This window comes from Monosiga brevicollis, genomic scaffold (genome assembly GCF_000002865.3).
Source record: "Monosiga brevicollis MX1 MONBRscaffold_2 genomic scaffold, whole genome shotgun sequence".
Lineage (NCBI taxonomy): Eukaryota > Choanoflagellata > Craspedida > Salpingoecidae > Monosiga > Monosiga brevicollis.
Genome location: NW_001865039.1, coordinates 3,205,608 through 3,220,087, shown reverse-complemented (window position 1 = coordinate 3,220,087; position 14,480 = coordinate 3,205,608). Strand labels below are relative to the sequence as shown.

The window sequence follows — 14,480 nt, the reverse complement described above, 5'->3', positions numbered from 1 at the left end:
GGTGTTGGTGTTGGTGTTGGTGTTGAGCGCCCATCGATTCTTTGTCCTCTTGAGCACGCATGGAGAATTGACCCCAAATCAGGCTTCCAGCGGGCTCTTGATTCGACACGCACTTCAAGTACTCGTCTTTTTGACCAACGAGATGGCAGATTCCGACCTGTCTTGAAGACGACAGGTTATTCTGATGAATTCTTATGGCTGTGACAACGCATCATTGCTTTTCTGTTTTTTTTTTTTTCTGTTTTTTTTTTTGTTTTTTTTTTTTTCTTTTTGGATTGAAAAGAATCATGGAAAAAAAAAAAGGAAGAGAATCATAAAAGGCAAGGGATGGCTCGGGAGCGATGGGGACAAGGCAATCCCGGAGCTAGAATTACAAAAGACATCGCCATCCATCACACACACGCACACATGGAAGACAGGCAGGGGCAACCAAGGCGACAAGGAAGAGTACTCCGCGTCGAGAAAAGCACAGCAATGAGAAGAGAATGGCATGGCCCTTTGAGCCGCAACCAAACGCAATGCACGGAGCAAGGGGGTAGAACACAACCAAACCCAGGTATGACAAGAAAGAAAGAGGGTTGACGGGCATGAAGCCGTGGCCCGAAGAAGTAAAACGCGCAGCGCAAGTCTCTCTCTCAAGCTCGCTGCGTGTACACACACACAAGAAGCCAAGCACAACATTTGCTGGCACCGGGTGAGCAGGCTTGGTCAGAAAGCCCGCAGACTCTTGACGTACGACTGCTCAAGGTGATGCACACAACTCATCCTTCCAGCATCCATCCATACCATAAAGGGTGCAAGGACAAGTGGAAGGTAAAATAGGATCAAGACAATCAATGGACAAGCCGGCATCCTTGTTTAAAGTGGGTAGGGCCGGCGCTGAGGACAAGCAAGACACTGGACACAGGAAGAAAGTGGTGACAGAACGAGAAAGCACATCCATCTCACCCAACAGGGTAATTGAGTTGCAGCACATTGGCGGCAAAGGGATGGCTGGAGAACTAGGAAGCATTGGCCGGCATGCCCTTGGCCAAGAGTTCCTCAAGGCGCACAAGCTCCTGACGGTCAAGCAGCTCCGGGGTCTTGAGGACCTTGTTGAGAAACTTGACCTCATCGCGCATGGAGGAAACGACGGTTTCCAGTTTGCGATTCTGGGCCTCGCGCTCCTCGTGGACGCGTTCCTGTTCCTCGCGCTTCTTCTTGGCCATCATACGAGAGCGCTTGACAGACTCGTTGTTGTTGTCGCGAGATTCACGCCATTTGGTCCAGGCCAACTGATATTCCTCCTCTGATCCAAACTCATCGCGCGTGGGCTCTTTCTTGTTGCTAGCGCGTTTCTTGCGCTTCTCCTCGGGCTTTGGGGCAGCCGTGGCCAGGCAGTGCATGGGCGCACCGGGCAGGGAAAGCGCTTCTTCCAGTCGTGTGATTAGGGAAGGTTTGAGGCCGGTGGTTGGGAGTTTGCGGCAGCGCAGTTCATCGCGGAGCTCATCGACGGTCAGCTTGCTGGGGATGCAAATGTCTGACCCATCGCTCGCCTCACGCTTGGCATCCGACATGATGCTGGTGTTCTGTGGAAGCGCAACAGCGACTGAAGACGAAAAAAAAAGGCGGGGGAAGGGAGGGGCACGCCAAGCACACACTGCTGTGAGCTGGTGGTGGGTACAAGTGAATGGGAACAACTAAAAAAATCAACACGAATCAGATGCCCCCAAGAGTAAGCAGCAGAGAGGGCCAAGCAGCAGGTGTTTGAGGAGAGCCAAGACGGAGCAGAGGGAGAGGGTATGCTGCTCTTCGACGCCGTCCCTGGCGTCGACACAACCGCCCGGTGGAGCGACCGTGACGCAACGTCGCACAAAGGCACGGCAAAGCAAGTCCAAGAGCAAGCAGAGACCATGCAGCGCAAAACAAGCCCCTCCTCCGACTGCCAAACCCCTGCGCACATGCGTACCTTATGCCACCAATGCGTGTGTGTGTGCGTACAACTTGGGGAGGCGTATCGATTGGAAGCGGGACACACACCAACAGGTAAAGGACGTTCAGCAGGAGAAAAAAAAATGTGTGTGCGTGTGTATTTGTGTGCGTGTGTGGCTCTCTATCTCTCTCTCTAAATCTCTCTCTAAATCTCTCTCTCTAAATCGCTCTCTAAATCTCTCTCTCTAAATCTCTCTCTCTAAATCTCTCTCTCTAAATCTCTCTCTCTAAATCTCTCTCTCTCTCTTTCTTTGTCTGCCTTTCAGTTTCTCTCTCTTTCTCTTCCTAAAACTCTCTTTCTCTCAAAATCTCTCTCTCTAGATCTCTCTCTCTCTCTCTCTCTCTCTAAATCTCTCTCTCTCTCTAAATCTCTCAAAATCTCTCAAAATCTCCTCTCTCTCTCTCTGTTCTCTCTCTCTCTGTTCTCTCTCTCTCTGTTCTCTCTCTCTCTCGTCTGTGTCTCTCTTTGACTGGATCTTGCTTCTGCTGACAGCTGTTTCACACACTAAGGCCTTCTTGCACCGGCTCAACGACTTTGACTGTGAATGTGTTGCAAGGCACATCTCGACGACAAGAGGGAATGGTCCGTCATTTGCCTTTGCAGCATCTGTTTGAGCCGGGCGGGCTTAGGGCAGTGGGGTCGCCCGTGCCTGACCCCACTGCCATCAACACCAGCGCCTTCAATCTGCCTCGGGCGCCCCCTTTGCATGCCCTCAAGTCACACCGACACCTTCATGGAAAGGTCGGGAGTCTTCGTGAAGCTGATTTGAGAAGCAACGCACTAGCCAAGAACGTGGGTCAACAGCGTGCCCGTGAGTAAGAAACGTCAGAAAGTATTGTCACCGTTTTACAATAAGAAAAATGATGACAAGAGAAGGCTCTGACAATTCTGTATAATTCCACTAAAGCTGCAGAGCCGTCTTTTCCCCATCCAGCCATACAGGTTTCCAGCAAAGAATCTGCACACAACAGCTGTTGCTCCACCTTGACGACCTCCTCCCAATGTCAGATAAAAAGGGGCGAAGAGATCGCCAACGACTCTCTCACATTCCGACACACGGGCAGCAGCGCTGACCACTTCGCCGCCAGCCGTTGCCGCCGCCGTCGCCGTCGCCATCGCCGTCTCTCTGTGCGCAGACGTTCGGGCGGATTGGTGCACAAACGATTAAGCAAGAGGCATCGAGGCGCACCCACATATTCCAAAATAAACCTCGATAGCACATCAACGTGCCTCAGGTCTTTTTACCTCCCCATCCTTGACATTCGGGTGCGCGGTAAAACTCGCCCCAACACCGAAGCGAACGACAGGTACACACCAACACGGCTTGTGCCTTTTTTTAAGGCGGGCCTGCCATGATGGCCCCGCGCGTTCACCGGGGCCCGGGCAACAATTCTGCCCCGCCCGAAGCCCATGCCAATCGTGGAACGCACCCCAGGACCAAGACCCGACCTGGTCGGTCGCCCGACGTTGGCCCAGCTGCCGGTGCCCAAATCAGCGAGCTGGCCTTGGCCCGATTTGCGCAGCCAAGCGCTGTTCGAATGAAAGTGGGCGCCCAAAACCCGGTAGCATTTACCGCTCCGCCTGGCATTGAAATGACCCCGGCGGCTTCGCCCCATCGCCATGCAACGTCCGGTGGAACAGGCAGTCGTTCCCAGCCCCATAATGCTACCGCGCCGCTCCGTACGAGCGCGTCCCGTCACCCCCACTCGCACCCACAGTCCCCCTCCAAAAGCAGTACCTGGCATGGGCTCGATGGTAGCACTTCAGCCCACAGCAATCCGGCACAGAACGCACACCGCACCGCCCTCTCAAACCACACCGCTCCCTTTCAGGGTGCCTTTCGGTACGTAGTTCTTTCATTGACATGGCATGTACGCGTATACCAGGTGCTCTTAAGGATGTCCGAAATTGTCTCTGCGAGACGTGTGCCCTGGTTTCGAATGCCTCTCTTGTTTTGAGCGTGGACCCACGCGATTTCGGTTCATGTCGGCCATCATCAGCAACTCGGGGAAGCCGTCAAGTCTCACCTTCCTTCCGCGCCTGCTTCCTCAGCCCGGGGACAACCAACGCGCGCATCCGGTTGCCACACATCAAAAGCCCTCCTAGCACACCCTCGGTGAGTTGTCAACCCTTGGTATCCGACTTTATTCCCGTTTAGGCCGGTACACAGACCACCAATTGGTCAACCCCACCCCTGTACGTTTGCTTGGCAAATGTGGTGCTCCCTCACTAAACTTGCCCTTGTTCGGTTTTTCTTGTGTTCTCCCTCGTCTGTTTGGCAGCAACAAACCCGTGCTCGCACCCCTGGCCCGTTACCGCTACAAGCGCGCCTTGATCATCGAGAAGACCAGTCCAACCGTGCCCGGGCTCGCAAGACTGAGCACACCCATTCAGCCCACCGCGTGCCCCGAGGCTACGTGATGGTGGGCGCACAAATGTCCATGGCCACCCGCGTTGAGATGAATGAGGAAGAGTTGCTGATGCTGCAGCGAATGCAGGTGGCCCCAGCCCCCGATCTTTACCTGGGCCGTGGCTTTATTGCTGAGGAAGATCCTGTGCGCATTCGCCAGGTGCAGCAGGCTCGCCGGCGTAGCAGCGCCTTGGCTGACTTACAGCTCGTCCATCTGGACCCGACTGAGGCGGCAAGACCCATCGATTTACAAGGAGCCACCCTTGTTCCCTCACCAAGCCCACGGCCAGCCGAGCCTGCGCGTCAGCTTGGGGCCGATCCTGCCAACCTCGATGGCGCTGAGCTTGATCCAATCAACATGGCCGGTGCTTGTATTGGTCTCGATGACGCTGCTGCTGCTGCTGAACGTGTCAGTCGTGGTCCTGAAGTAGAAAATGACCTTGACATTGAGGCTGGTGCTACCAACGCCGATGCTGCCGCCAGTCCTGACGCGGATGTCAGCGCCAACACCGACGCTGACGGCGGCGGCACACATGCCGTTGAATCTACGCCAGTAGCAGATGACACTGGTAGCCAGGTTGGCGGATGGACCGACACCGTACTCGACGCCAACCAATTTCAGTCTGACCCTTCAGAGCAGGCAGCAACAAATGCCGTGCCCTCTGACACCCGGCCGGCCGAATTGGAAACCGACACTGTCTCAGAATCAGAAGCCGTAGCCACCCTCACCTCTAATAGGCCTCTGAGTGTCTGTGTCGACGAGAGCGATGCGAGTCTACCAACGTTTGGGCTTGACAATGCTTTGACATCTTCAAACTCCGAGCCCCCTATCTGACTCAAGTGCAGCCACCACCACCCGTAGCGGCTGAGCATTGTACGCGACCAACCTTATTGACGATAACCGTCTTCTTGTGTGATTGTTTTGAAGGAATCAGTACCTACACGTTTCAAGCACCGTTTCTGTCCACGCCTTTGTTTTGGGCGTTCGTTTGCTCTTTTCTTTGTTTTTCCAGGCCGCGTGTTTGTCGCTCGCTTGTCACGCTGCCTTGCTGCCTTGCTGCCTTGCTGCCTTGCTGCCTTGCTGCCTTGCTGTCTTGCTGTCTTGCTGTCTTGCTGCCTTGCTCCCAGATTGCCTGTCCGATCTGCAGACGCCCCTTAGAGAAACCGGGGCCACCCCCCTTGTACCTGCCCTTTCCCACCATCCGAGTCGCTTTTGAGTTGCTTGATTGATTGATCGATCTAGTCGCACCTCACCTTTGTTTCCCATCACACGAGCCACAGAACTGCCGGCATCCACAAACATGCAAACCATCATGACCTGACATCCAATTGTGCAGGGACAAGGCCCGTGCTGACATGTGAGAACCTGGGAAAACAAGAAATTGCTTTTCAAAAACCGGGGAATTCATTCGCTCAATGTCAGATATTTTGAGCGACCGCGTGCGCGAGCACAGAGAGAGAGAGAGAGAGAGACCGCCAATCGCGAGCTCGTGGTCGTGATTGCCACCCTCTGCCTGCCGTGCCTGGTCTAAGCTGGTCCGTTCGGTGCAACGGCGGCTCTGGTCCAATTGGTGGTGGTATTTGTGGTGGACAAGGCACACACGCTTCCAATTTAACCAGGTTTCCAGGCGTCTGAGCCGTGCATTGGAGAACCAAAACTCAAGGAGACTCCTGAAACCTTAAACCGTGCACCATGGCTCTGGCCTCGACCAAGACAGCAGCCCCGTCGGTGGCACCGGCGCCTACCCTGCTGCAGCCCTATCGTGCCCTCGGCGTGGTAGCGAGCGACGTCCCCATGGCTACGCAGAACATGGGCAACGACACCTTCATTGCCAGCGCTGTCGGCGACGCTTTCAATATCTACAACGTTCGTGCGCTTCTGCCTCGTACCGACTTTTTTTTTTTCTTTTTTTTTGGCTAGCCTTGCTTGTCACACGAGAGCCTTGCTGATTGACTTTTTGTGGCCCCTGCCACTCGATTGATTGCTTCCCTTTTGCAGAGCAAGAAGCTGAACCTTGTGTTTGTCGGTAAGCGCCGCGCCCCCGCCGCTCAACCTGCTCAAAAGACATGCTTGCTCATCCCACCGTGCTCTTGTGCGCCTTCTCTTGGCCTGCAGGACAAGTCGGTGAGCAAATCTCGCAAATCCAGTTTGGTGGCCGCCTAACCTTCGTGGCAGCTGGTGCCCGCGTCCTTGCCTATCAGCGTGAGCGCCAGGTAACTCAAAGCCCTTTGTGGCCGTCATCTCAGCCTGTCTCCGTTTAGCACCAAGTTTGATCTCATGGAAATTTCGCCCCCTCCCTTTTTACCAGGTGCAAAGCTTTGTGGTTCCTGGACGCAGTGCGGCTGTCTCCCTCTTCACCATTTTTGGTGACCACCTCATCGTCACCTACGAGGACAATGTGGTCGTCATCTTCGTCATTGCTACTGGTGCTGTCCACCTGACCATGGAAGACTTTGACGCAAACCGCTTCAAGATTGCCGCTGTGCTCCACCCTAGCACCTACGTCAACAAAATTCTCTTTGCGAGTACTCAGGGAGAACTGCAGCTCTGGAACATTCGCTCAAAGTACGCATGACATGTGATTTGCCATTCGGTGCCCTCTTGTTTGCCCCTCCGCACGCGGCAGCACGTACTCTTCCTTATCAGACCACGCGCGTGCCCCTCAACTTGCTGCGTACTTGTAGCAAATTAATTTACTCTTACAAGTCCTTTGGCAGCGCAGTCACTTGTCTCACCCAATCACCAGCCGTCGATGTCGTGGCTGTTGGCCTGGCGGTACGTGTCAACACCAGGCTGTCGTTTGCGAACGCGCACATGTGACGACACAACGCGGCTTTGTTTCTCTCACGCCCTTGCTTGTGGATGTCTCAATTGACCCACGCGCCAACCCCTCCATTAGAATGGCCACATCATGCTGCACGACCTTCGCCGTGATAAGACCGTCCTTCAATTTCACCAGGATGGTGGTCCCATTCGTGCTGCCTCATTTCGCACTGGTATGGCCTGCTCTCCGCCAGATGTGCGAGAAATTTGCTAGTTCAAGCAGGCACCTGGACTCACATTCATGCGCCCTGCTCCTTCAGATGGCGCACCCATCCTCGCCACCACCGTGGCACTGGGTACTATTGCACTCTGGCACTTGGACGAGGCCAAACTGCTCGCGGTCTGTCTGGTACCCCTCAGACCCATACTTTGCCCATTGGTCGTCCTGCCTGACCGAACCCTCATTGTGCTTGTGTTCTGGCTGCGCCTATCTCGATGGTTTTTATGTTCGTCTCGGTGCGACATGTTTTGTTGAAACTCGTAGACCATGACACATTGCCATGCCAGCAGCCTGACCACCATGGAATTTGTGCCGGGGAAACCTTTGCTGCTGACGGGTGGCCATGATAATGCCATGAAGGTGCGGCCTGTTGTTGCAAATGAGCACAAGCCTGCCACGCGGCCATGCTGGCGCGTGGGAGGCTTTGCAAGGACGCTAGATTCACCCCGGTGTTGTGTTAGTTGTGGGCTTTTGATGCTCCGGACAGTGCTGGACGGTTGCTGCGGCATCGCGAAGGCCACGCCGCCCCCATCACCCACCTGCGGTTTTACGGCACTGATTTTGAGCTCCTCTCTGCAAGCCACGACCGCACGCTTCGCTCCTTCTCCGTGATTCGCGACGAGCGCAACCGCGAGCTTTCCCAAGGCACGCTCGAGTCACAGGCCAACAAGAAGGGAGTGCCGCTGAGTGCTCTGCGCCTTCCTCCTATTCTGGACTTTGCCGTCGGTGAGTACGGAAAATCCAGACCAAGAGCGTCTAGCTGTTGCACATTTGTGCACTATGGTTGCTGGTAGTAGTGGAGGTCGAGATGCTTGTTTAAGTCTCGGCTCACGACTGGACACGTGGGCTCTGCTTAGAAATGTCCCGCGAAGGAGAATGGAGCAACTTGGTCACTTGCCACAGTGGTCGTGATGCTGCTTGCCTTTGGTCCACCGACAGCAAAAAGCTCGCAGATCTCAAGCTCGCCCCAGACAGCAAGCACACCGGCAACAATGTTTATGCCACCGTACGTCCATCTCGGACCTGTTCCCCTCATTTTTGTACCTCTCACTTGACCACCGTCACCCCGGATTTTGCAGTCGGTGGCCATGTCTGGTTGTGGCAACTTTGCGCTCGTTGGCCGAAGCAATGGCAGCGTCGTCTACTACAACGTTCAATCTGGACGTGTTCGAACCGTCTTTCGCTCCAAGGGTTGGTTTTATCGCTGAAGCAACGGGCTCCGAGATGAGCCCGTTGTCTCTTGGCAAGGCAGTCGTTTACGCGCATTTGAGATGACCATTCCTTTCATCTTTTCTCATTTCTACCCCCCCCCCCTTTTTTTTAATCTCACCTCACGACTCTTCCTCTCATTCAAATTTGGCTTTTGATTGGGCAGATGGGCAGGCACATGGCTCTGCTGTCACAGCTGTGACAGTCGACGCAGTCGGTGACACTTGCCTCTCGGCCTCGCGCGACGGCGTCATGAAGGTGCGAGCCAAGATTCAACTTGGCATTTGGCCGCAAATGTCGCTGACTTAGTCACTTGGTCGTTTGCTCACTTGATTCATTTCCTAATCGTCCTTTTTTTTCTTTTTCTTTTTTTTTTTTTTTTCTTTTTTTTTTTATCGGACAGATGTGGTCCCTCAAAACAGGCAAACTTCGCACCAAAATCACCTTCAAGGCAGCAGTGCAAAAGGTTGAGTTGTTCCGCAGCTCCAACATTGCTGCTGTCGTGACGGCCGACAATGTGATCCGCCTTTTTGATCTCGAAGTCAAGCGCATCGTGCGTTCGTTCAAGGGCCACGACGCCCGCATCACAGATTTGGTTCGTAGCTCGATCGTTCGTGCTGTCTCCGCCCAAGTGGTTGAGCGTTCACTTCATGGCCGGCCAGCATCAGCTGTGTGCACCAACCCCCCCCCCCTTTTTTTTGGCATGCGACCCTTGCCTCATGATCAATGTTGCTTAGGCCTGGTTTCCCGATGGCAAGTGGATTGCCACCACTTCCATGGACTTGACCATTCGAGTGTGGGGTACGTATGGCAATTCCATGTCACGCCATCAATGCCACCCTCATTGTTGCCACCCTTCACACACAACTGGCACGCGCAAACGTGTGCTTGCTTGTTTGTGCGATGCATTTCTCTCATTTCAAAATCGTGGACAGATGTGGTTTCGGGTCGCCTTCTGTCTTGGGTTTCGGTGCCTGATGCACCAACCTCGATTAGCATTAATCACACGGGCGAGTACTTGGTCACAAGTCACGTCGACAACGTTGGCATGTGCCTGTGGATCAACCAGAGCCTCTATACCTCAACTATGTTTGCTCCACTGAGCCCCGGTATGTACGGCAGTGCAGGCTGCGCAAATGCCTCGAGGCATTGACATTATTTCTCCCACCCCATTGCTCCTGCTGATTAGCACCAGCTCACCTATTTTTTTTGATTTTTTTTTTTTTTTTTTTTTTTTGTCACAATAGCACAAATTGAAATGGGCCCACCCAGCGTGGCGCTGCCCAACAGTGCTGACCCCGAAAGCACAGGCGCAACGGACAGCAGTGCTGATGAGTATGTATGCTTTTGACCTGCGGTCAGCGTCTCAACTGTCCCTGTCTGCGCCCCGCCCGCTCACCTATTGAATGTGTGTCGTGGGCAGGTCATCCGAGGCTGCTGACGCTGAGGTGATGGAAAAGGAGGATGCGACGGCCGAAAGCTCAAGTTCTGGCCCGGCACAACTGGACAGTGAATTGGTGACTCTATCCACACTACCCCGTTCGCGCTGGCTCTATCTGTCTCGCCTTGAGGAAATTCGCCATCGCAATCGTGCCAAGGAGGACGTCATTCGGCCTCGAGATGCGCCATTTTTCCTGCAAACCAATCCCGGTGTGTAGCTCGTGTCGTTTCTCCGCAGCTTTCCCTTTTGAGGCGGAAAGCGAGTCAGAGAAAACAACTGCATGTTGCACTGACTTGCCCGTCTCTGGCTCGCCTGACATTTTAGGTCTCGAGTTGAGCTTCAAGCTCGAGGAGGATCCGCTCAAAGACTTGGACAAGACAAGTCGTGTCCTCAACTTTAGCAAGCTCAATGTTGCGTCGGCGTTTCAACGCTGCCTCCAGCAGTGCCATCACCGCGGTGAATGTACGTGCTTCTGTCGATTCCTTCGTGCTCAATCGTGCCTCGTTTTGGGCGAGTATCGAAGAAAGCAGTGTGGCTCACATCGTATGTCTGGCCGGTCAACTCTCGGTAGTTGTTGAACTGATGGACATGCTCAAGAGCATGGGCTTGTCTGCAATCGACCTTGAGTTGCGCTCGTTGAGCGAGGCTCATGATGGCGAACAGCTGGGCATGTTTGCGGATTTCCTGGTAGCCATGCTGGCCGAGAAGCGGGATATTGAACTTTTGCAGGCGTACATGGATGTCTTCCTTTCGGTAAGCAAGGGTTGGCTCGACTTCAAATCGTGCCCCGCTTTCTTGCTGGCTGCCTTTCTCCACACATGCACATGCCCTTATCTCTCCAAGCGAAGTGCCCTACCTTGCCACCACCGACTCATTCCACGACTTTTGCTTTTAGGCACATGGCCTCACCATGCGGCAGCACGAGTCTTTGGTGGCTAAACTGGCAGTGCTTCATGATGCGCAGGTGGGTCTGGCCAACCGATCGTCTCAACACCCGAACAACAGTTGGTCGGCTGCCGTACTCACTGCGTGCTGTGCACCACCTTTGTGTGCCAATGGCAGGCGGATATCGCGCTGCGAGTTACGACCCAGGTGGACGGGTGCATGGCTCTGCTTGAGTTTTTCCGTAGCCTGGACCTGAATTGAGTTTTTGTTGCTCTCGAGCTTTGGGGCGTGCCTTTTCAACTCGATTTCCGATAGTCTGATATAAATGAGAGCATGCGTGCGATCAAGCGCTTAGACGATTGTGATTCAGGGACCCATAACTCTTGCAGTATGCCTTTGTATAGCTTAATGCGTTTTGGGGTCGGTGGCGTTGCAAGATTGCTCTTGCAGTGACTCCATGCTCAACTCGAGACCACACCCGCCAATCGCTTGTAACCTACACGCAAGGAGCATGTTTTGCTCAAAATGAGACCAGCAGCAGCCTGAGCCCGCAATCACCACAACAAAAAGGCTTTGGAGGCTACAAAAGTAGGAGCCACGACAGCAGCAGCTGGCCTGCCCGGAGAGACCCTCCAGCACACCCACCTCGGATCGGCACAGACACTCAAGAGGCCCTCCCGATAGGACTGAGCCACTTCATCATTGCACATGCTATGACGACCACTCGACCTGAAATGTAGAGTTATTCGAGATGGATGGTGAGCTGGGCACGAATGACCGGCAACCAATCTGGCTTTCGTGGCCCTCGTTTGCACCAACCTGGATTCGCGCGTCATGTCATAAAAATCTTGTGCTGAAAGCCATTTGATGCCCATGACCTCCTCGCTGTCAAAGTCGATGATCTGGAGCAAGTCTTGCTGGTAAAAGGCAATATGGGTCAGCTGCACGTCGCGTGCATGCTTTTTGGCCGAGGAAACATAACGGTCAAAGGTGTGGTTGAATAGACAGGTGCCCGTGAACAGGACGGCTTCGCTGTCGGCAAAGATGCCAATCTCCTCGCGCAGTCCACGCAAAGCAGTCTGCAGTGGTGTTTCCTTGAGCTGGGCGTGCTCACCCAGGATGCCCCAGGACCGGGGGCAGGTCACCATATTCTTGCCACGCTGGAGAAGAAGAAACTCGAGGCGGTTGCCCTTTTGCTGCAAGCGGCGAGTCACATAGAGGTGCGTGCTGGAATGCAGAATGCCCTGCGCATGGACCTGGTCAATGGAGAGTTCGCCCACTGCTTGGTGCCGAGAGCTGTCGAGAACAGCGAGTCGATCTTCCTGTTGAACTTCTTCGGTCGAGCGTAGCGCGCGGACACCAAAGCTCATGTATGCCAACACGGCAAGGGTCAGCGTGAGGCCGAAGAGCAGGTTGAGATGCCGACGACCGCGGTTCAAGAGCGACCGGCGCTCAGGAGCCGTGACACCCTCCATGTCCACTTTAAAGGCCCCAGCCCCTTTGGCCGGTGACCCCGCGGCGGGAACCATCGTGGCCTTGCCCAGGTTGTGAAAGCTTGCAGAGCGCTGCATCCACTCGGGGGCCTGAGGCTGATAGACTGCGCCGCGGCAAATCGCGCGGCAGGCACAGAAGACAACGAATACAATAAAAAAACAAGGGAGCCTTGAGACAGGAGGTGATGAGGCCAACCCCACAGACGGACGGACGGACACCAACCCAGTTGGACGTCAATCCCCAGCCCAACTTTCAGCCGCCGCCAGACGACCACCACTTGCGCCAGAGGCTGAAAATGCAGAGGCACAGAGAGAGAGAGTTTGAGAGAGTTTGAGAGAGAGACAGAGAGAGACAGAGAGTTTGAGAAACACAGACTAAGAGACAGACAAACACAGAGACAGACAGACAGACAGACAGACAGACAGAGACAGAGACAGAGACAGAGACAGAGACAGAGACAACAACACACACACGCAACACCTCATCTTTCGCTCTCCTTTTTTTTTTGTTTCGGTGTGTGTGTTGAAGCGGCAAGAGAATCGGATTGAGCATTACCACATGTACAACAAGGTTAGAAAAGAGAAAAGGGTGGCCAGTCAAAAAGGGTTTTCCTATGGCAGATGGCTTCGGATCGTGATGGTTTGTGGCTTGCCCAGAGTGTGCGGCGGCGCTGCAGCTGACTCAAGCGGTCTTTCGAGGGTCAAATTGGGTTTATTGAGTCGATTGCTTGAGCGAAAAACGGACGACAAACGATTCATGGTCATACGAGAAATGGGTGCAGGCTAGGCATGCCGGCGCGGGCGTGAGGCGAGCCGATGCGAGTGCACGGCGTGGTGATGCGGGTGCAAGAAGCGCACATGCTTCTTCACCCTCTTTGGCGATCGAACCATCCATTTGCGCATCAGCTTCCAATTGAGTTCGACAATGCCTAAGAATTGGGAACGGTCGACACACTCGGGATGATGAGGTTGAGACTCTATTTCATAGAGAGCATCGCTGAGGTCTTTGGGCATCCTTAGATCATCGGCAATCGTCTCGAAGATGATGCGTAGGTTCCAGACCATAAAAATGACGCATGTCGTTCGCGAATCCAGAAGATAAACCGCAAGCGGGGTTTCGGCGCACAGCTCTTTCGTCTTGGAGACAATATTGAGCATGGCTTCGTTCTTTGGCAGACCCAATGTGTCGGTAGCCAATTCTTTGAAGCGTCTCCAGCTGAACTTTTTGTGCCATTGACCTGATTTCATCTTCTCGAAGAACGTGCAAGCGGCCTTGACAAGCGACTCCATATACTCGTTGTTGACGTCTTGTTCTTCAACGCGACCGTGTTCTTCGTTGACCATGGCATGGTGAAAGCACGCTGTGAAGTGATGGAGCTCAGCGGCTTCATGAGAAGCAAGGCCCCTGCTGTTGTTCTTGACATGGTCGGCAACGAATCGCAAAAGCATCATCAGTGTACGGAACCACATTGGAGTCTTGAAAAACGCTAAAACACCAGATGGGAGCTGCTCCAAATGGACGTCGCGAAATATGGCGTCGTAGATTCTGGTGCAGGCATCTTGGAGTGTCTTCACATCGGCTGTCAACGTGTAGTTGGGGCCACCTTTATCAAACTGGTGGTATGCCACACAGCCGTGTTCATTACACATTAAGACGAAACCATGATCGTGTGCATCAAGAAACTTGCAAGGCGTCTGAGCTCTGTACTCAGGCGTACGATCAGGCGTGCGAGGTTTGTGCTCAGCCACCCTGGCTCTGCGTGCGAGAGTGAGCGAGTGAGCGCCAGAGTAGTGCGCGCACACACGCACACACGCGCACACACACACACACACACACACACACACACACACACACACACACACACACACACACACACACACACACACACACACACACACACACACACACACACACACACACACACACACACACACACACACACACACACACACACACACACACACACACACACACACACACACACACACACACACACACACACATACACACACACTCACACACACA

General features: G+C 54.0%; 6 protein-coding genes across 6 annotated transcripts; 3 read left to right on the top strand and 3 right to left on the bottom strand.

The window, feature by feature from the left end:
- Positions 1 to 962: 962 nt before the first annotated feature.
- On the bottom strand, positions 963 to 1,573 carry MONBRDRAFT_31046 (uncharacterized protein). Its single transcript, XM_001742387.1, has one exon. The coding sequence runs from the start codon at positions 1,554 to 1,556 to the stop codon at positions 1,002 to 1,004; it is 555 nt and encodes a 184-aa protein (XP_001742439.1). The 5' UTR covers positions 1,557 to 1,573; the 3' UTR covers positions 963 to 1,001.
- A 319-nt stretch (positions 1,574 to 1,892) lies between these two features.
- Positions 1,893 to 2,791, top strand: MONBRDRAFT_22561 (uncharacterized protein; the record flags this gene model as incomplete). Its single annotated transcript, XM_001742834.1, has 3 exons — positions 1,893 to 1,976; positions 2,238 to 2,423; positions 2,465 to 2,791. The coding sequence occupies 3 exons, from the start codon at positions 1,893 to 1,895 to the stop codon at positions 2,789 to 2,791; spliced, it is 597 nt and encodes a 198-aa protein (XP_001742886.1).
- A 536-nt stretch (positions 2,792 to 3,327) lies between these two features.
- On the top strand, positions 3,328 to 4,393 carry MONBRDRAFT_22560 (uncharacterized protein; the record flags this gene model as incomplete). Its single annotated transcript, XM_001742833.1, has 4 exons — positions 3,328 to 3,815; positions 4,025 to 4,088; positions 4,131 to 4,168; positions 4,255 to 4,393. 4 exons carry the CDS (start codon positions 3,328 to 3,330, stop codon positions 4,391 to 4,393), a joined length of 729 nt encoding a protein of 242 aa, XP_001742885.1.
- Positions 4,394 to 6,712: 2,319 nt separating this feature from the next.
- MONBRDRAFT_13634 (uncharacterized protein) lies at positions 6,713 to 11,015 on the top strand (the record flags this gene model as incomplete). The annotated part of the gene is made up of 15 exons (XM_001742832.1): positions 6,713 to 6,948; positions 7,068 to 7,158; positions 7,283 to 7,379; positions 7,467 to 7,546; positions 7,691 to 7,786; positions 7,888 to 8,152; positions 8,284 to 8,432; positions 8,506 to 8,617; positions 8,802 to 8,893; positions 9,039 to 9,230; positions 9,373 to 9,436; positions 9,571 to 9,756; positions 9,883 to 9,970; positions 10,122 to 10,289; positions 10,481 to 11,015. Coding segments are annotated over 15 exons (2,451 nt in total), but the record flags the coding sequence as incomplete, so codon positions are not given.
- Positions 11,016 to 11,422: 407 nt separating this feature from the next.
- On the bottom strand, positions 11,423 to 12,940 carry MONBRDRAFT_22558 (uncharacterized protein; the record flags this gene model as incomplete). Its single annotated transcript, XM_001742386.1, has 5 exons — positions 11,423 to 11,503; positions 11,603 to 11,690; positions 11,781 to 12,558; positions 12,706 to 12,829; positions 12,863 to 12,940. 5 exons carry the CDS (start codon positions 12,938 to 12,940, stop codon positions 11,423 to 11,425), a joined length of 1,149 nt encoding a protein of 382 aa, XP_001742438.1.
- Positions 12,941 to 13,237: 297 nt separating this feature from the next.
- On the bottom strand, positions 13,238 to 14,459 carry MONBRDRAFT_22557 (uncharacterized protein; the record flags this gene model as incomplete). The annotated part of the gene is made up of 2 exons (XM_001742385.1): positions 13,238 to 14,068; positions 14,268 to 14,459. The coding sequence occupies 2 exons, from the start codon at positions 14,457 to 14,459 to the stop codon at positions 13,238 to 13,240; spliced, it is 1,023 nt and encodes a 340-aa protein (XP_001742437.1).
- Positions 14,460 to 14,480: the final 21 nt, after the last annotated feature.